This window comes from Rhinolophus sinicus, chromosome 18 (genome assembly GCF_057876585.1).
Source record: "Rhinolophus sinicus isolate RSI-liver-muscle chromosome 18, RSI-T2T, whole genome shotgun sequence".
In the NCBI taxonomy this organism is placed as follows: domain Eukaryota; kingdom Metazoa; phylum Chordata; class Mammalia; order Chiroptera; family Rhinolophidae; genus Rhinolophus; species Rhinolophus sinicus.
In genome coordinates this window covers 29,261,135-29,282,154 of record NC_142518.1, presented here as the reverse complement: position 1 = coordinate 29,282,154, position 21,020 = coordinate 29,261,135, and the positions used below count along the sequence as shown (strand labels likewise).

Below are 21,020 nucleotides of genomic sequence, written 5' to 3'. Positions count from 1 at the left end.
GTTTGCATTCCACTTGAAGTTCTCCACTAAACGATGACTTTATCGCCCACAACGATCTCTTTTAATTTCCTAAAACGAAAGCCTGGTTGTCAGGCATGAGATAAACCTACAGAGGCCTGCTAAGTGTCCTAAGAAACACCCAGAAACAGAACAGGTAATTTGCTCACCCTCTCAGCACATCTAAATCAACACGGTCACCAATGGAAAACATGTGTGAGTGGCAGACTTTCAATACCACGGGTAGACGGCTAGTCCCAGACAGGTTCTGGGAAGTGGTATCTCGGTAGCTGCCGACCTGAATAACTCTCATCCTCTTGCCTCTGCTCTGAAAAAATGTCAAGGATTTCCTATGGAGGAGGGACACAGTCAATGGCTATTGGCCAACTGAACCTGCAGACATTTCATCATCCTGTTAACAAAAGCAAAATAAACTCCGCCCCCCAAACAAAACAATAAATATCCTGCTTAACTGTTCTCCCCTCCTTCCTGCCATCTCCCAGTTATTTGTACAAGGTAGGTTTCTCAGGCTGCCACATAAGAGCCTAGAGTCGTCTTTCTGTGCTGTCAGAGCAGAGGGTTCAAAACACCAAAAGACCTATGAGGATTTAGAATGTATTTATTCTCTCTATAGGATTCTCTCTACAGGATTCCACATAACTAGAATGAGGCAGTACTAACGCCTCCTGGGGGAGGGAGCCAGTAGGGGGGCTAATCTTTATGAGCATCTTCTATTACTATCTCTACCCATCCCTGTTTCCCACCTTTTATAGATGAGGGATCAGAGACTCAGACCTGAGAAGTACTGTGTTTCCCTGAAAAATAAGACCTAACCGGAAAATAAGCCCTAGCATGATTTTTCAGGATGACATCTGAAGATAAGCTCTGATGCATCTTTTGGAGCAAAACTTAATATAAGACCCCGTCTTATTTTCGAGAAACACAGTAATTTGTCTCAGAGTTTCATGTGGGCATTAAATGAGAATATCTAATGAAACTCAACGAATGATTTTCCATTTTGATTCACTTTTTCTCCTCTCAGGGAGCCAGGCTGCAGCGTACAAGGGAAGTGAGAGACATGTTGAGCACCTCTTCCGGGTATTTGAGGTGCTCAGGAAAATATAAAGTAGGATTGTGGGGAGGGGCAGGGAGTGAGGTCAATTTGTAGGTTATCAATGCAATGAAAAAAGGCTACCCTCTCTTTCATTCTGGAAATAACTGTCAGGATTATACAAGCGCACTATGGGATATGCCTGTAAACTTGCTTTTGAGTACTAACAAAACATCCTTCCTACAAGGAGCAGCTGCATCGTTTCTAATAAAAGCCGCAGTGTGGTACAGGGGAAGGCAAACTTCACCCTCATCATCCTGACGTTTACATTACAGCTAACATCACATGTTACAGTTAACATTTCTTGTGTCCTTCCTCTGTGCCAGGCACCATGCTTTAGAGACTTTATCTCATTCAATCCTCATATCGATCCTATGGAGCAGGAACTATTATCTCCAATTTACAGATGAGAAAAACAAGACCGAGAAAGGTTAAGACACTTGATCAAGATCGCATGACCAGCAAGTAGCTGAGACAGAATTTAAAGTGGAGTCTGACTCCAGACCACGTACTCTGGACTTCTAGACCCTCCACTTTCACAAAAGAAGAGAAAATTTGGGTGTAAAGACTTTTATCAAAGCTTGATGACTGCTGTGTCTATAAACGATCTCCTGAGGCTCTGGCATGCCAACATCTCACTGCCATAAAGCGCGTCTTGCCTTTTATAAGTCAGAGTATCCACCATCTGCTAGACAAGCTTGGCACTTCATAAAATGGCAGCATAATGACATGTATGGATATGCAGTGGGGATATCCATGAGGAAAACAGAAGCTACCTTACTGTTGAGAGGTGAAGGAGGCCTCCAACTTTGGGTTCATAAGGAAACTCCAATAGGAGCAGATGTCCTCTTAGCCAAGACACGACACCTTACCGTACCACACCAATAGCAAAGTAATAAGCTCAGAATGACAAAATGAGCTTCCAGAATGGCAACAATGCTTGGCAGCATTTATGCTACAAACACCAACGTTAAATGGATAAAATACAGAAAATATCTCTTAAAATTCTAATCTTGAGAGAACGAATGATTCAGTAGTTGGCCCAGATCACATAGAATGTTGAAGATCTTAGAAGAACAGAACTTTATCTTCGTAAGAAAAGAAAATTTACATGGTCACATAACCACAGGTAAACTCAATAGTAGGGTTTTATTCTCCCTTGTGTTCACCAAAATCGATTTTCTACCTGGCATTTCTCTGACTGCTGAAATTTCATTTCCCTCATTTCCACTACATACTCAATTTCACATTTCTTTTAGCCAGTTTTGTTTTCTCTCTCTCTAATTTCTTTTGGAGTCAGGATGTCGACAGTGAGTTGACAGTGGAGTTGCTGATTTCTTTTCCTATAGCAGTGAACTCCCTAAAATAAAGGCCACCCTCCTAGCAGAAGCAGATGCTGTCTGTCAACTTGACTCCCCCTTCCTGCTAAGGACTGACACCCAGCTGTGAATAATTTCATGTTGAGAAGATATATTAAGCAGAAGAAAGACACCCAGAAAGAAGAAAGCCAACATTCCCTGACATCACCATCAGGGTTAACAGAAACCACTTGCTAAACCTTCCTAACTATATGCCTGGTCCGATTCTTGTGAGAGGAATGCCAGGCTGAGTTGAGTCACAGCTTTCTCCTTCAGAAGTGGGCAGCCTCGAGGGCCTCTCCCAGCCAATAAAGGACCACAAAGGAGTATTCTTGACTCCCTCTTAAGACTACCATGTCTAACCTACGTCTCAGAAACAAAACAGCCCTCCCCAAACATTCACCACTGATCCCATCAGGGCAGAGAGGAAGCAAGTACCTTCTGGTTAACTTTGGTGGCGGCCACGGTCAAGTTGTGCAGATCCTGGGGATTACAATCGGTTTCATTCATGCAGCAACTCGGGGGGATGCCATGCTGCTGGAAGTAGGGGCTGGTGCTCCAGTTGGTGTAGTTCTGCACACCACAGCAGCTCAGCTGTTAACAGGGAAAGGAAAAGAATCAAAGTGTGGCAGATCAAAGACTATGTTCTCCTCACTCACCGCCCTGCAACTTTTCAAAGAGAAACACGGGCCAAGCCTCTAAGTCAACAGGCACAGCTTTGGTGAGTAAAGATGAGCTAAAGCTCCACTAACAATGATGCTCAATGGGAAGCCCATTTGAACTCAGAGAAGGAAGGTCGTCCCAGATGACAGGCCGTGTTGGCTTTCGTAGCACGTCCACAAAGCACAGCAGTGTTTCTTTGGCCTGGCTAGCCATCAAAACCACCTGTGTGTTTGGGTGATGTTCAAGGTACAGAGCAACTCAGTGAGGATTGGTGATGGGGGAGCTGAGGCAAAAATGGTTTTCAAAAGCTCGTCTAAGGATCTATACTGAGAACTAAACAAACCATTTGAGGAAAGCAAAAGATGCACATAGATGAAGAAAGAGAGCTGGTGCTGGTAAACTCCAGCCCAGCAGCTGCCTGGTTTTGTAAATGAAATTTTATTGGGACACAGCCAGGCCTCTTTCTTTACGTGTTGTCTATGGTGGCTTCTGTGCCACAGTGGCAGAAATGAGTAGTTGTGACAGAGACTGCATGGCCTTCAAATTTACGGAAAGATTGCCTAACCAGTGACACAGAGAATATTAAAACAAACGGAGCAAAAATATAATTTGTGTATCTGGGTAAAAAGTATACAGTTCCTTGTACCATTCTTGCAACTTTTCTGGATAAGTTTGAAATTTTATCAAAATAAATTATCCCCCCAAATTAAAATACTGCTTCTGAAGTAAAACAAAACAAAATAAACAAGCAAACAAATGAAAACCACCCCCAAACCATAAGCCTCCATGGGTGATCCTGATGGGCTTAAGCACTAGCACCTCCCCTCCTGAGTGAGTCCAGACAAGGAAACACTTATTTTCCTCAGATCCTCTGTAAAGCACCAGGCAGCCGGGGCCACTCACACCTGACTGATCGTCAGTTTCTTCTAGGTCCGCTCTCCATCCCCACTGCACTGCCCAAGCCAGTGAACGCAGCTTACTTGAGCTCTCCACCCAGACTAAAGACACTATTTCCAGAACGCCAGCCTTTGGGAACCAACTCTAAACGAGGCTGTTAATACACTCACAGCCTACCTCTTTCCCAAGGCTTCAGACTTTAAGGGCAAACTGGCTTTCCTTGGGATACTCACCATCCTTACCAATGAAAAGTAGACCAGAGACTGGTCTTGACACTAATTACCTGGATATCTGGACCCTGGACATGTACAAGATATCAACCCTTGGAAACAGAACTGGACCAAGAGTTGGAAAACTGGAATCAACAGCAAATGCTACTGGTCCAACATCAGCAGCAGCCCACAAGGCTAAGGCCAGTCTTTGCAGGCCGTTCCCTCCCCTGGAACTTACGCTGCGCTGTACATGGTCCACCGCCCGGCTCCTCTCATCATTGCCGTTGTAATTCTGCATGGCATCCGTGTAGGTCCTCAGGAAGGTGTCCTTGATCTATGGAAGACACGGAGGAATGGGGTTCTTCTCCACGGCAGCCCAAACCCACTCAAGAGTCTTACCAACTTCTACCCCAAAAGAGCCTCTTCTAAAGTCTCGGAATAAGTTTAGGCAAGGGAGAGAGAATGCCCTGTTTTCTGAGACGAAAGAGCTCAAGAAATTTGCCCAGGGGTTTATTAGCTCAGGAATTTAAAAGAAATCGTTCCCTTTACCCCTAATCCAGAGGAAGCCTGCCTGGTGAAAGGACTCACTGAAGTGGCTGGTCAGTTTGTAAAAGGGCTTTGGTGGTGAACCGCTAAATTTGGGTTTTCTAGTTACTTTCTCTGAATTAATTAGTGCCCATCTTTCTTTTTTTCTTCTTTTTTAAAAATTTATTGGGGTGACAATTGTTAGTAAAATTACATAGGTTTCAGGTGTACAATTCTGTGATACATCATCTATCTGTCACATTGTATGTTCACCATCCAGAATCAGTTCTCCTTCCATCACCATATATTTGATCCCCTTTACCCTCATCTACCATACCCCTCCCCCCTTACCCTCTGCCATCTTTCTTTCTATAACTTTTCTGCCTTTCCTCAGAAGAATGACAAAGGACAAGCCACTGGGGTCAGGAAAACCCATGTTTTGACCAGAAACACCTTCATTCTAGCATAGAGGAGTGGGGCAAAACCAACTTTCACTTATCTGTCTTTACTAAGGCCCAAAAGAAGATGCTAAAGAACACGAACCTTTGTTGTTAATAAATGGTTAACAAAACCCTTTCTCCTCTGTGAACACATTGACCTTTGGTTACCTCTCAAGCTCTGTTCCCCCTGGAAACCTGCTGAAGGTGGAGGGTCAGGTGTGTCACCAGGCAACCCCACTTCACGGTAAAACGGTCCCTGACTGGTGAAATTACTCTGGACTGGGAGGACAGCAAATGACAATAATTACCTGGTGGGCGGCTTAGGGCTAAGTATAGTGACTCTCCTAACTAGGCATGTTCCTTGCTGAGATACTGGATGCTATGCCCACGGGACACTTACCAGAGAAAAGGAGACACTGGTTACATGGAGCTTCTAAGCCCAGGTGGCTACCACACCCGGCTGTGTCCTCTCATTTCACTGTACCTGTACGGTCTCTTAGGGGCGGGTGGGTGTCCACTTTGAGGACTCCCTCTGAAGAAACAAACCCATTGCTGCCCTGCTGTGCTTCTCTTACCATATGCTTGTGAGTAAATGGTGCTAAATGTCACCTATTGTCATCATGCGTGTTTGACTGTTTAGCCACACTCAAAACCAGTACTGGTGGACAAAGAGTGGCATTGTAAACCCTCCCCACCACTCCCCTAAGTGTTTCAGATGAAAAACTTAGGTGGATGAGGTCTTCCAGGCCCTAGGTATCAGGAACCATTAAGAGAACACCCCCTAAGTGGAGCCCAGTCACAGCAGCACAGGGGAGGAAGGTGGGCAAGGGCTCAGATAGGAGCCGGCCAGGTTGTGAATGGAGTTCACAACACATGTACTGGGGATACTTCTAGGGATGTCAAGGCTGTGATGTCATCAGATTTCGCCTCACCTGAGAATAAGAATGGGGCTTCTAATTCCAGACACAGCGTGCATATGAAATGGGTTCTGGAAGTCAGCCCTGGCATCTGAGATACCATCTCTGATAAAGGGAAAAACCAGGGCAATAGGGAAAAGGGACAGAAAGTGCATAAAGCAGGCTCACTGGGCACTTAACTTGTTCCGAGCACAATAGCAGGACCTGAGACAGACGATGCCAGACTTCCAAGAGCCACAGAAACACAGCTTCAGTGTGATTTCCACCTGGATCCTGCTACTTTGTTCCTTTCTAATACATGAGTATCCGGTTTGACTGCTATTTACGGGGTACAATAACGGATTTACAATAATGGATTTTTAAACTTTTGGATTTAAAACCAGAACTTTATTGTAGCATACACACTTTCTAACCTGTCATCAATAAAGCGGGGGTGCCAGAAAAATGTATACAAGTGGACACTTTGTTCAGCGTTGCTCAAGCAGTAGTTCACCATAATCAGAAGCATCTGGACGCTGATGGTAACCACTCTGAGCACCTCTTGTTATTGCAGAAGTCAAACGTGACTTGTATTCATCTTTTGTTATCGGTATATATTGAGTATTACAATTTAATAGTTTTCCTTTCTTAAAATGTATATACATTTTTTGGCCACCCTCTGTACACATCTGAAAAGTGATACCACAGTGGGTACAGGCAACATGAGAATATCTCGTCTCTGCATTAGCGTTGATCCATCGTCTAGAACAGCTACAGTGACAGTACATGGAAGGATGACCACATGAGACACAGGACAGCTGACAGTGTCCTTGAAACCAACCGTTGTGATCACAAAACGGTATTCAGAATTCTTTTCCCCCAGCTTTAAAAATCTAAAATTTTACATGTGAATTCAAAACAAAGCGCTGTAGGGGTTTTGGATCACGACTGGCTTCTCCCCTTTTCCCTCAGCACCACGCAAAGCAGCTGGGCTCCTCACTATTGGGCTGTGGATTTTACCCCTGGGGCGGCAGGGGAGGAGAGAAGAGAGCATGGGCTGCTCTGGGGAAATCTAGTGCTTTGTCTTTGGGCCACAACTAGTTTGGCTTACCTTTGCAATCTCAGGAATCCTGTTATACAGATACACACTTGGACCTTGCTGAAGCAGGCTGTTTTAAAAGGAGTGTTTAATCTATACTGAAGGTCACTGCTTTAAAACAAGGTGGAGAATCATTTTCTATCATAGCTATATAAAGAAACAGCGTGAGGATCAACACCTAAGGTTTCGAGTTTGGCAAAATTCCTACATTTAAAATTTTATTGGCATTTCAGCCCGTATTACATGACATTTGGAAAATAGCGATACCACTAGAGATGCCAAGTAGCCTATATGCGCCCTTTTTACATTTCATGAGGTTTCAGAATTCCTCCTCCCAAAGACCCTTTAGCTGAGAGCTCCAGTTTGTGTATACGCACCTCATGACGAAACACGAACCCTGAAATGCCAGCTACAAGCTCAGCCAGGAACACCAGGGACAGAAACATGGCATACTGAAAATCAAGTGGATAAGGACAAAGTCAGATATGTCAAGATTCCGAAGAGTGCTTCTTTGGGGTAGGTTGCTTCTTGTCAGGGGGGATCAGACAAATCCTCATATTCCCTAGCAAAGTTTACGAAAAGTTTAAAACTACTCGTCTCCAGATTTACCCACATGAGCCTCAATATAGGAATGTGTCTGTTTAATATGCACAAGCATTTTGGGGCAGACATGCTGAGGCGAGCTCATCCAGGAACTGGCCTCATGCCTGTCAGGCTCAACCAGGAGAAATCTGAAAGAGCTTTTTAATACTAAGGTAGCCGCCATTTTGAACATTAGAATTTTTGAGCTAGAGGGTACTCTGGAAGTCACAGGACACAGTTCTACTCTGACTGGGAATCCTTCATACCACCTTCCTCATTGTGGTCGTCTGGCATCTGCCCACATCCTCCATCTAGCATCTGCCCACATCCTCCATCTAGCATCTGCAAGCCACGCCGACTCCCTCCACCCACCCACCCCCTGCAATCTATTCAATATTCAAACTGTTCAGCTGCTGGAAAGACTTCCTTTCCCTCGGCCACAATCTTCCACTGTGTAGTCTTCCACTTGTAACTTCCATTTGCTGGGGTTGGATCTGCTTTCAGGAGGCACAAGAACCAGCCTAACCTCCTTTCTTTACAACAGACCCTTCAGATGTACAAACAGCCAGGGTCAAACCTGCTGCTTTTCTTCATTTGGACAAACCTCTCTAGTTTCCTTAAGACCATCTCATAGAAAGTGGCCTCAAACTCCCTTCCTTCGGCATCGTATCCCTCCCGTCCTCACAGGAAGACCAGAATGTGCTCAGGTTGGCCTTCGTCCTCAATACTGCGGTCAGACCTGGATGCGGCACCCACAGCAGTGGCCAGCGGGCTGCTTAGCTCCCTGGTTCTGCATACTACGTGGACTGGATAGCCTTTAAAAAAGCAAGTATGGTACAGTACTGACTACCAGTGTTTTCAGACATCTAAAATCCTTAGTGCTTCTTATTCACTTCATGCTTCCTGTACTTTCCAAGTTGATTTTGTATGTGTGCGCGTGCGCGTGCGCGACTAAGTTCAGGGATATTACATGGTACTTATGAGACATTAAGGGTTTCCATTTTTGTGACTTTGAAAAGCAGATAAAAGGAAAGACAATCTTTTCTTTTCCTACGAGGTATATGCCTTAAAATCTGCTTTTTCTCATCTCAAAATGAAATTCAACAGTTCTCAGCATTTGGAACGGCCCTAGGTGATGTTGTAGAATTTAGATAGACTCCACATGCCACATGACTTACTTGTAAAGTGTACATATCTCCTGACTGTGTACATATGTACACAGGACCAAAACTTACCTTTCTCAGCTAGCGATACATATTTAAAAGGAAGAAATACTGCCTTAAAATGCCAGTTTCATTTGAAATATTAACAAAAGTCTCTACACACATTTTAAGTACAGCCATTAAAATATCAAACACAGTTATGAGTAGAATGTCCCATGTACATGACTTCTCTCTCTCAAGTTGGTACAAAAATGCAGGTAGAAGCACAGTTTATTCCAGGGAGAATCTCACACCAGACCTAGACTCCACCACAAAGTCCCATGGAAAATTAACTGTCAGGAGGCCAGTGGGAGAAAGGATATTGGACTCTGTGGTCACAAGTCCTCCTAGGTTTGAGTCCTCGCCATGCTGCAGACTAACTCTTAGAAAAGAAGCAGTCTCTCTGGGCCTCCGTAAAGTAGAAATAGTTATTTTCAGTTGTTTTGCAATTAATGAGGTGACGTGACGACTGTAAATTTCTAGGTTGGCAGTTAATCAAATGGCTTCTGCTCTCGTCAGCCAGATCAGCAATTTTTGGTCTCTAGAAGTCCCCTGCTTCCAGGAGCTTCCAGAGAACAGCTCCTTCACCTTCAGAAGGCCTTGGCCAAAAGCCTATTGGGAAGAGCTTGTACTAAATACAGGTGGTAGCGTTGAAGTTTTCTCCAAATGAACATACCGTGGTAACATAATCCTGACTCTGGAAAGAGACATATAGGGGTTCGAATCCCAGCTCTCCCCCCATTAGCTGTGTGAACCTGAGCGGGTTATTTAACCTCAAAGTCTTTATCCCCTAATATGAAAACACAACCTGCATTTCACAGTGGTGGTGAGGAATAAATAAACTGTAGTATGTACCCAGGACAGCATCTAGCAGGTAAAAGGAATAAATGATGGTTTTTAAAAGACCAAAACCAAACACAAAACAAAACCCTAAAAATTTCTCTACTCCCCAAAAGGCTCACCTGCCAGTGAGCTCCCAAGTGTTAGGAGAAAATGACAGCGTGGTATGAAACCACCTTTAGAAGAGGGCAGAGAAAACTATTCCGGTACTGTACCCCTCTTTTGCCCCCCCTTCAGTCATAGTATTTGGGCTGGAAGAAACTTTGATGAAGAAACCTTGACCATTCTTTCATAAATGAACACAAATGCCCAAAGAGGTTACAACCTTGCCACTAAAGACTTAAGCCAGTTACTGTCAGAATCAGTCAGGTCTCATGACCAGGTCTCCCCTTCTTGTTTGGACGGATGGATTTTTAGCAATCCTTCTTTTCTATGCCTCTAAAATGAATCCTCCTCTTGCTACTCATTGTACTAAACAAGAGGTTCTCGACCCCAGCTGTATAATAGGATCCCCAGGAAAGCTTTTAGAAAATGTGATACTAGAGCCTCGCCGCCATAGATTCCAGTTCAATTGGCTGGAAGCAGAGCCCCGGCAAAGGTGTTTTTAAAAAGCCACCCAGGTGATTTAAGCACGCATCTGAAGTTGAGGACTATGACACTGTAACAAAAGAAATCCTAGTGCTTTTAAAGAAATACCAGAAGGTAGACTCAGGACGTTAGCATAGAATGGCAGGTGATAGCACCAGAAGTGGTTCCATCTGGCCTCACTATGGCTTTTCCACCAACCCGGAAGAAATCAGTGGTGGCCGGGGCAACTATAGACCAGAATGTGCTAAATCAAGCACAAGTTCCAAGACACTGCCAACAAAGAGACTGACCTGTGCCAGTTTGGAAGGTATTTCCTTTGGAGTGAATTACCCTCATACCCATATCTGTCACTAGATGGTCTTAAATGTTACTATGAACTAGAACTAAATAAGGAAGGGCAGGCAACACAGTACTGATGGAATCTCTGCTCCCCACTTTCACCGAAGGAGACGTCTGAAAAAAAAATCCTTTTAAATAAAATTTTCTTTTGAGGAGAGGCCCTTGTTACCTTTTATCTATAAAATCCTTTAACATTAACTCTTAATGAAGAGCATCGGCAGTGAGTAGAGACTTAGGCAACTAGTCTACCCAAAAGTTAAGAATCATAGGAACAACCTTTTAACAGCCTGCCCTAAACTCTTTGGGAAACATCACTGCTGTCTCTGTCCGATTAGAATAAAGGCACCCAGCACTGGTACTGGTAGCCAATCCATGGCACTGCACCAACCCTCTGTTCAGTGGGGAAACCCTGGCTTAGCTCAACTCCCATAGCACTGAGCCAGGGTGTGCAGGTTTAGAGAAGAGCGTGCCCATTCATCCAAGCACGGCCAAGCTCAAGGAGGCAGAAAGTATTTCTCCAGTGGGAACTTAGAGATGCAAAGCTGCTTATGTTTGGGATGCTCCCTTGCCCACCAAAGCTGCATATCACATGCTTGAAGAGATTTCTAAGACAAAGTTCAAAACTGGAACAGGGAGTCTTGCCATGAGGATATCAATGGCCAATTGGAACTGCGGGCCACTGCTTTGTCATCATCTACCTCGAGGGACCAGGACTGGAGATTTTGGTGCCAGGCTGTGTGTTTAGGGTCGTTTTTCCCTCTAGGGGATTAAACAGTGGATTATGTAAGAGTCTGGACTAAAATTAGAGTCAATGAATAGGAAGGTCTTGTTTGTGGCTTCAAGAAGGGCCAGTTCACTTTCATGGGATTTATATTTTTACAAAAAGGAATTGAGAAAGCAGTATGATGTTGTGACATACTCACCAGTTTCAGCATCCATGGGCTACCACGGCATGTAGCAAAGCATCCAAACAGGCCAAAAACGACGATAGTGGTGCCAGTTCCGATGAGCACATAGGGAGCATTTGTGGAGTTCTCGGCAATAAGGGAGATATAGGTGCCCAGAGTGAGTTTGCCCCAGACTCCAACGGCCAGCAGGATCACCCCAGTGATCTGAAAAGGGGGAGAGGGAGAAGGGAGTATGAAATCAACACAGCACTACAGCCTGAATCTGAAGGCTCGAGTTTCCGTGAGCAAGATGGCACTTGCTGTAGGATCCCCTACAGCCACGGAAATGTCGCACAGGGCAAAGACATTTTGATTTTATCTAAGTTGACCTGTCTCTTACCCAATCCCATATGCAGTTACTATATTAATTGGAAGTCAAGTCAACAATAAAGAACTTTTTAAGCTGCTTAAGAAGTACATCCTTATACAGGTCTCAGAGCCTTTTCAGGCCTGGTCTGAGAGCTGCTGCCCAATGCCGAGCTGGGTATAGCCCCAGTGAGAACATCAGCCACCCTCTTCAATGGCATGTGTGCATAAAGTATGTTTAAAGACATCCCGCATGTTTTAAGGAACAAGGTAATTTTTTTGACTACTTTCACAAAAATCTTTATAAAAGGAAAACATTCCAAATATTTTTGAATCCCTATTGATTCACTGCCCTATTTATAGTATTTTATTCAATATAAAACAATAGAAGAATCCAAATAATTCCTGGAATTAGCTGTAATGCGATTTGTCAAACCCCGCCCATCAGTCCAAAGGAAATTCCCACCGCATGCCTAAAATCTAGAACCTGTGTCAGTGAGGCCGTTACTTCAGGGGTTAGACTTGGGGCTGCATGCTATGCCTTATTTTCCATTCCCTGAAACTTTAGCTACTGAAGCCAGTGGTTGACTTTGTCTCTCTCTAGCTGATGTCTCCTTTAGTTTACCAGCAGCTTAGCAACTCATGCAAATTAACAGGCCTCTAAGTGCCACCACTTCTGAAACAGTATGAGGCTCAAGGAAGCCTGGGTGTCCAAGGGAGCCCTTCCCCAGTTTGGTCCCACCCTATCACCCACTGTCCCCATCCCAAATGCCTCAGTTGCTTGTCCATTCAAGTGCGGAGGCCAGATGAGAAACTGGAGAAAACCAATATGATACCAATCAATACCCACCTCGCCAAGATTTCCCGTCATTCAACACCCTGCCCCTTAACACCTGTAAGAGAACACCACCAGATATATGCTACATGAGGAACCAAATGGCTGGGCTAGTGGAGATGCCAAGGCCTCTCCTTTATACTCTGAAAACTCCTTCTGCAGTTTAGCGCCATCAAGCTCCACCATCAGATTGTTTCTCTGTACAGGAAAAATAACGGACCCTGCACCTTTCCCATGGCAGGTAAGAGTGGGCGCCGTTTATTTGGGGCACGGACGAGAACAACCCCTTTACACCCACCCCGACAGCCTCTCTACTTTGTAGAACCATCACTATGAAAGAATTAAGAAGTTTAAATCAGAGAAAGATTGAGGAACTAACGCTACTTTTATAAGCCAAAGGTGAATGGAGGTTATACAGTCTTGAAGAGAAAGTGTTGGACACTAATATTTGGGAGACGGTGGCCCAGTGAAGGTCTACTGCCTTTGAAAAAAGCTCCAATGGAGGAGAGCCTTCGTGAGTTAAGAAAATCGAGAATGCAGACGTTGCCAAGTCCTCTGCTGACACCTGGTGGTTGCTAAAGAAAGTACCTCCTTTGAACAGCCTCTTCCATACTCCTCCAAAAGGAAACATAAAACAGTTTTCACCCACTAGAATCAAAATTTAAGATTCAATTCTCCATTCATTAGGGGGAAGAATGCACTGGACATTAGGTAGAAAGGGCAGTGCCCAAGCTATCTTTTATTACTTAGTGCTTAGCACAGTGCCAGGCACAGAATAATTGCTTAATATTCATTGGCAAACAAAATACATCTAATTTCTCTGGATCTTAGAACCTCTATTTTATGAAACAAAGTCTTTCAAACGCCAAATACTTACAAAACATTTCCATCAGGTAAATACTATGAGGTAACCTAAAATGGAATCAAAGAGAAACTTTCTCCCCTACTCCCTACTCTAGCATTATCTGCCCAAAGCTGTAAATATCACAATGAAAATGTACTGAACAAAACCAAAAATTCAGTTAAACTAGTCACTGTTTACATAGGCTGACTATAAGTCTCATCTAAAGACTTGCAATTTCACATGATTGTCCCTAAATATTAAGTAACACTTCAGACATATACTGAGCAGCTGCATTCTATACATTACTATTGCCAGTCATTATTGGAATGTGATTGTTTTAATGAAAGTACAGAGGGTGCTAAAAAAAAATGTATACACATTTTAAGAAAGGAAAAAACTATATTAAAATTGTAATACTCAATATATACTGATAACAAAAGTCATATGTGACTTCTGTAATTACAGGAGGTGCTCAAAGTGGTTACCATCAGCGTCCAGACACTTCTGATTACGGCGAATTACTGCTTAAGCAACGTTGACTAAAGTGTCCACTTGTATACATTTTTTGGCACTCCCAGTACATACTACTGACCAACTTTAGAGTCTGATATTATCTTATATTTCTGTGACCAGTGATTCCATAAAGTTCACTTATTACCATAACAAATATTATATGCAGTATGTCAAAGTTAAAAGAAATCATGATTTTAAGGCAAACAGTATTGACAATTTTATTCCTTTTCTCCTTTCAAAAAATAATTTCTTTATCAAATATATGGTGATGGAAGGAGAACTGACTCTGGGTGGTGAACACACAATGGGATTTATAGATGAAGTAATACAGAATTGTACACCTGAAATCTATGTAACTTTACTAACAATTGTCACCCCAATAAACTTAAAAAAAAAAGAGAGAAAAAAAGAAAATTTTGGATATCTCAGTTCTCCAAAATAGATGAGAAATACTTGCATTTTATTAAACATATGACACTTCTTCACTTAAAAAAAATAATTTCTTTGAGTGTAACCATTACTTTGTAGATGAAACCCCTCCTCATGTAAAGTACAAAGCCGATAATATCAACTTGCTAAAATGTTCATATAATGTAATTTACACAGATATTCCTCTTTTTTTGCAAAGACTTTTTTTTAATTAAAGTTTATTGGGGTGACAATTGTTAGTAAAGTTACATAGATATCAGCTGTACAATTCTGTATTACATCATCTATAAATCCCATTGTGTGTTCACCACCCAGAGTCAGTTCTCCTTCCATCACCATATATTTGATCCCCCTTACCCTCATCTCCCACCCCACACCCCCTTACCCTCTGGTAACCACTAAACTATTGTCTGTGTCTATGAGTTGCTGTTTTTTAATTTATTTTTTAAATTTATTGAGGTGACAATTGTCAGTAAAATTACATAGATTTCAGGTGTACAATTCTGTATTACATCATCTATAAATCCCATTGTGTGCTCACCACCCAGAGTCAGTTCTCCTTCTATCACCCTATATTTGATCCCCCTTACCCTCATCTTCCCCCCCACCCCCCTTACCCTCTGGTAACCACTAAACTATTGTCTGTGTCTATGAGTTTCTGTTTCTCATTTGTTTGTCTTGTTCTTTTGTTGTTTGTGGTTTATATACCACATATCAGTGAAATCATATGGTTCTCTGCTTTTTCTGTCTGACTTATTTCGCTTAGCGTTATATTCTCAAGATCCAACCATGTTGTCACAAATGGTCCTATTTCATCTTTTCTGACCACCGAATAGTATTCCATTGTGTATATATACCAAACTTCTTTATCCATTCATCTATCGAAGGACATTTTGGTTGTTTCCATGTCTTGGCCACCATAAACAAAGCTGCAATGAACATTCGAGCACATGTGTCTTTATGTATAAATGTTTTCAGATTTTTTGGGTAGATACCCAGGAGAGGGATTGCTGGGTCATATGGCAATTCTATTCATAATCTTTTGAGGAACCTCCACACTGCCTTCCATAAAGGCTGCACCATTCTGCATTCCCACCAACAGTGTATGAGGGTTCCTTTTTCTCCACAGCCTCTCCAACACTTGTTACTATTTGTCTTGTTGATGATAGCCATTCTGACTGGGGTGAGGTGATATCTCATTGTGGTTTTTATTTGCATTTCTCTGATGATCAGTGATGTTGAGCATTTTTTTCATATGTCTATTTGCCATTTGTATGTCCTTTTTGGAGAAATGTCTCTTCAGGTCCTCTGCCCATTTTTCAATTAGGTTGTTTGTTTTTTTGTTGTTGAGTTGCATGAGTTCCTTGTATATTTTGGATATTAGCCCCTTATCGGAAACACTGTTTGCAAAAATCTTCTCCCATTCAGTTGGTTGTCTCTTTATTTTGTCGATGGTTTCTTTTGCTGTGCAGAAGCTTTTAAGTTTCATATAGTCTCATTCGTTTATTTTAGGTTTTACTTCCATTGCCTTTGGAGTCATATTCATAAAATGCTCAAAAAGACTATTTTTGCAGACCTTGAGGGTGCCTCTCAAAGACTGCCAATGGGCACAAACACAGCACTACAAGCACCATATTGCATGGGAGAAAAGCCAGCCAACATCTTGACCTTGACCAAGTCAGTCATCCTCCAAGAAAGTCGTCCATTAAATGACATGGAGGCTGGGATAGGTAGGCCCCTTCCAGCACCCGTGTGCTAGGCATCTGAGACCAAACCAGAGCGAAAATGCTTCCTCCAATGTTGAGCTTCTCCTACTCAAACATTCCTGATGTACTAGCTGTGTTTGGAAGCCCAACCTCCACACAGCAAACCCACCTCTTCAGCCTCATCTCCCTCACTACTCTTAATGCACTCTATGTAGTTCCAGGAAAACTGAGCTGTTCCCTATGCACCTTGCATACTTTACCTGCTTCCCAACCTTTGCTCATGTTGATCCTCTTACCTCGATTTCTTACCCTTCCTATCACTACCTGTCTACGTCCTAAACTCTAATGGTACACTGCACCCACTTCTTCCAGCCCCCCTAAAGAGAACTTACTCTGTAGTATGCCATCGTCACACTGTGCCCTATCCCCCTCCCATGTACATCCAGGACTGTGATTCCCTTGAGGGCAGGGGTTGTGTGTCCTGCACATAGTCAGTGTCCAAAATATGTCTGATGAATGAATGAATAAGCAGCCAATTGTAGATGTCAGAAGGGGAAAGAAGTTTCACATTAGCCATCTACCTGCTATACCCTCGGACCGTCTCTGAGCATCTATCAGAAATGGTAAGAATGCCAAGGTGAGCAGGCATTGTAATCTGGGGAAACAACAATCTAAGGACAAAGAAGTCAAGATTAAACAGACAAGGGAGAAAAAAGTTGGGTTGCAGTGTGCCCTGTGGTGAATAAAGCCATACTTGGTGGTGGTAGTGGTGGTGAACTTGGAGTGAGTATTAGGGAAGAAATATCAATTGAAGGAAAAAAACTACAAGCAAAGGGTTAAAGACCCATAAAACACAATAAACTAGTGCTTTCTCACATTTTCCCTACTATAATAATGCTTCTTACCAAGGATAAGAAACATACAGAGACAAGCCAAAAACAAATGTCATTGTTATCTGTATGATTTTTTTCCCCTTGGTTCCTGCCAACATACATACACTCACCCATACAGACAACTTTGCAAACAAACACACACAAGGTGAAAAGGGACAGGTTCTTTTGATATCTCTCTTCCACTTTTGGGATGCAATGAGTAGGTTTGGAGCTCACCAAAGCAACTTTGTGTCTGAGCTCCTGAGAGACCTGAAATTTCTAAATCAACCAGTGTGTCACTGATTTAGCTTTCTTATGGAAGTTTTCCTTCTTTCTCAGAAGAATCAATTAGCAAGCAGCCAATAGAGCCCAGAGATAAAGCAAACAAATGGCCTGGTGAAGGCATCATCACCACCACTTTACATGCTCCCACATCAACCACAAGCCCGGAGGGCAGGCCCAGTGCCCAGCAGCTGCCAGGCTGAGGCTCTCAGTCTCTATTTCCAGCATCTCATGGGGACTTGACATTACCTGTCTGCTTACAGCACAGCTCAAAATATTGGGTAGGAGTACCTCCACCTACTTCTGATTTAGGCTTGGAGATGAGGCTGAAAAACCTATAATGGTAGCATCAGAAAAGGAAGGTAGATCAGAACTCGAAAAGCTTTTCTGTGATAGTTCATATTACTTTAAAATTACATTCAAAGTCAAGTGTAACTGGCAAAAATAGTTTAAAAAATTATGTTGAAAGAAAAGGACAGGTTTGCCAATATACCAACGGGTGTCCGAAATGCTCCGGAAGAGACTTACTGAGGTTTATTTTCACCCTGCAGAGGATATTGGGGAGCAGGCAGCAGAGATAAATGATTCTTCTTGCTCCTGCCAGGTCAACACAGCCAATGCCGAGAAATCTCCCTACTGTCCTTGTATTGTAGCGTCCTGATCTTGACAGAGGAGAAAAGGATACTGTACTTCCACCTTTCTCACGTGCCCAGAGGCATTTTCCTCGAGCCCACTCCCTTTTCTGCAGGCAGACCACAGGCTTTCTGATTAAACTGCAGCAGCTCCTCTCATGCCCATGAAAGGTTGAGCCAGGTTTGGATCTAACAGTGGAAAGTCCATATATTCTTTTTTTTTCTTTAATTGCATGATATACTAAAAATGAACTTGTGTCATCGTTAGAATAATGTCTATATATTCATGTAGAAGATGGGGCTCATGAACCATGTAGTCTACAATTAAAGGAAAAAGACAATGGAAAATTGAATTATAGAAGCACAAGTTTTCTAGAAGACACCCCGTCCTAAGAAGCCATATGGGGGATAAAACAGGATCTAAAGCCAGCCAAAAGAAACACAGAAGAAATCCTAGGCAGAAATCTCAGCTAGACAGCACGTTAGGTGAAAACCACAATTCAATCTTCCTAGAGGTTTACAGGTTAATTCACTCACAGCAGCTACACACAGAGGTATTATAAAAAGTTCTTCCCCCTCTCCAGATGATTCTAGAACTCAGACCAAAAAATGCATGACACAGAAACTGCATACCTATCATCAAGAATTACAATACAGGGTACTCAGAAGTTAGCTTTCAAGAAGAAAAGTAGCCAGCAAACTGTGCTTTTGGCCTAGTCTTACTTGACCGTGTATGCTGAGGAGACAGCAGGCGAAGGTGAGTCTTTGCACAATGTTCTGACCTGATTTTGTAGAGGTAGATAAAGCAACCAGAAAGGCAGAGAAACCAGAAGCTTCCAGAATCTTGCAGTCTTCTCTTTAAATTTGAAGAAGGAACCATGTGAATCTGTCGTATTTACAACTTAAGATTTTATTAAGAATTATTTGTGTAAATACTTAACGTTTTAAAATAGACTAAGAACCAGAATTTATTGGGGTTTTACAGCAGGCTTGAGAACTCACTCCAGATGAATGGCAGAAGTGGGCAGATGTAATCTTAAAAAATAGGTGAATGGAAGAGCTCTGGGCTGGGGGTTCAGATATCAGGGCTTCAGTTGCAGTTTTGCCACAAAATAGCTGTGTGACTTTGGGTAGATCACCTAACCTTTCTAGGCCTCGGTTCCCTGTTCAGTAGGCTCAGAAGGTGGAAAAATCTGATTTCCAGTGCTTCTCCCAGCTTTAACATTTGGACACAACAAATCTGAATCTCAAACTTGACGTGCTTATTGACTCTGAAATATATTTATAGATGTGCCATTGGGCAAACAAGCACAAGAATTTATGAGGTACTCCCGGTGAGTGACAAATCATCAGCACTGGGAGGAGGAAAGTTGGTTATTTCTGGACTTGAAGCCCACTGTTCTGCCAGCTTTCTAAGGTGACAAGTGGTTGCTGGGAGAGGGAAGGAAAAATGCCCAGGAAGTCACACCTTGTAGTTTTACACAGACATCTAAAAATTCATAAGCTCACTGGCATGACAACAAGCTTTACTTTTTCTTTATGAGGATGACACTGTTATCTTAAGAGCAACAAGACATATGCCTTGAGCTGTTTCTTGCTAGGCAAGGTATGTTATCCAATTCAGTCCTTCTCTCCGTCACGTTTATGTCTATGCATATGTGTGGGTACACATGTACATGTATGTGTGTAGAAGAGAACACACATTACATGGTGAGGAGATTAGTGGTATCATTCAAAACGGATAGGGAAGTTAAGAGGGACAGAATTGAGGTGATCTTAAATGCTGGTTTGCTAAATCTGAGTTTGAGAACCAATAGGAAACTCAGAGACCATCTGGTCCAGGCCCTGTTTTCTGTTGGGTTTGAGGTGACCAAAGGCCACATGGGTAACATGTTCAGAAGGCAGTTGTGAATGTAGGACTGGAGTTCAGGAATGAGTCAGAGATGTAGGTGAGGGCTGAGGCCAGAAGTGACAGCTGAGAAAACAGTGTGTCTCAGGAAACCGAAGCAGAGGATGGTGGGATGGACAAGTACTAAGGCTTAAGGAAGATGGGCACTAAAACATGGGAGGACAATACCAGAAGACAGAGAGCAGTGAGGATACACAGAACAGAACGGACAAGTCTAAGAACATAGCTACAAGTAGGAAAAGTAGGAGACATGGAAGAAAAGAGACTTTTTTCTCCTCCAAAGACTGACAGCAAACAAAACACCAGCACAGTTCATTGACCCCAGGTATGCCAATGAGCAGACATGGCACGCTTTATTTAGATACTCAGTAAAGCCCATGAAAGTTGTATTTTATATTTAAATATTGTTTCATCCTGTAGCCAATTCACAGAATTCAAGTTCCAGGAGCTAGGTCATTTCTCTCACAAACTCTAGCTTCTATTTGGATTTTACCTATGACTATATAGAAAGGACTGAAGTACAGACTGTCTAACAGACCATAGATGCTTTTAAAAGTATGAAAAGGGCTTTGAATGGCACTATGAAAAGTCAGGAATTCTGGCTCTGGCTGTGGGCCCACCGTAGGGTCTTCTTCACTTGTGTAGTGAAGCTGCTGATCATTTCATAGGAAATGGCTCCAAGAATGCTTTAAATCCAGCAAACAATGCTTCCTTCTCCCAGATGTCTTTAATATGTAACCAGCAGCTTGCACCAGTCATGTTGCATATCTGTGCTTTAGTTCTTCATCTGTGAAATGACAGGACTGGCTCTAGTAACATCTATAGGAGCCCTTCCAGTGCTCAAGTTTTATGTGTTTCTTTGAATTGCCCAATGGTCCTCAGAAGGCCCAAGATCAAGCCCAGCTATTAGCTAGGATGCTGACCACACTGGTCAACAGCATGACAGAGGACAGAGGGCTTGTGCTAGCTCGGCTTTGAACTCATACTGAGAAAGTC

General features: G+C 42.8%; 1 protein-coding gene across 1 annotated transcript in view; it reads right to left on the bottom strand.

Annotated features, from left to right (window-relative positions):
* The window catches only part of TSPAN7 (tetraspanin 7), a 129,083-nt gene that overhangs the window by 12,186 nt on the left and 95,877 nt on the right, over positions 1-21,020 (bottom strand). Inside the window, exons 2-5 of the mRNA XM_019747856.3 lie at positions 11,673-11,861; positions 7,576-7,650; positions 4,477-4,572; positions 2,905-3,060 (exon numbers count right to left, since the gene is read on the bottom strand). Coding sequence (XP_019603415.1) covers positions 2,905-3,060; positions 4,477-4,572; positions 7,576-7,650; positions 11,673-11,861 — 516 coding nt within the window. The remainder of the gene's footprint in view (positions 1-2,904; positions 3,061-4,476; positions 4,573-7,575; positions 7,651-11,672; positions 11,862-21,020) is intronic.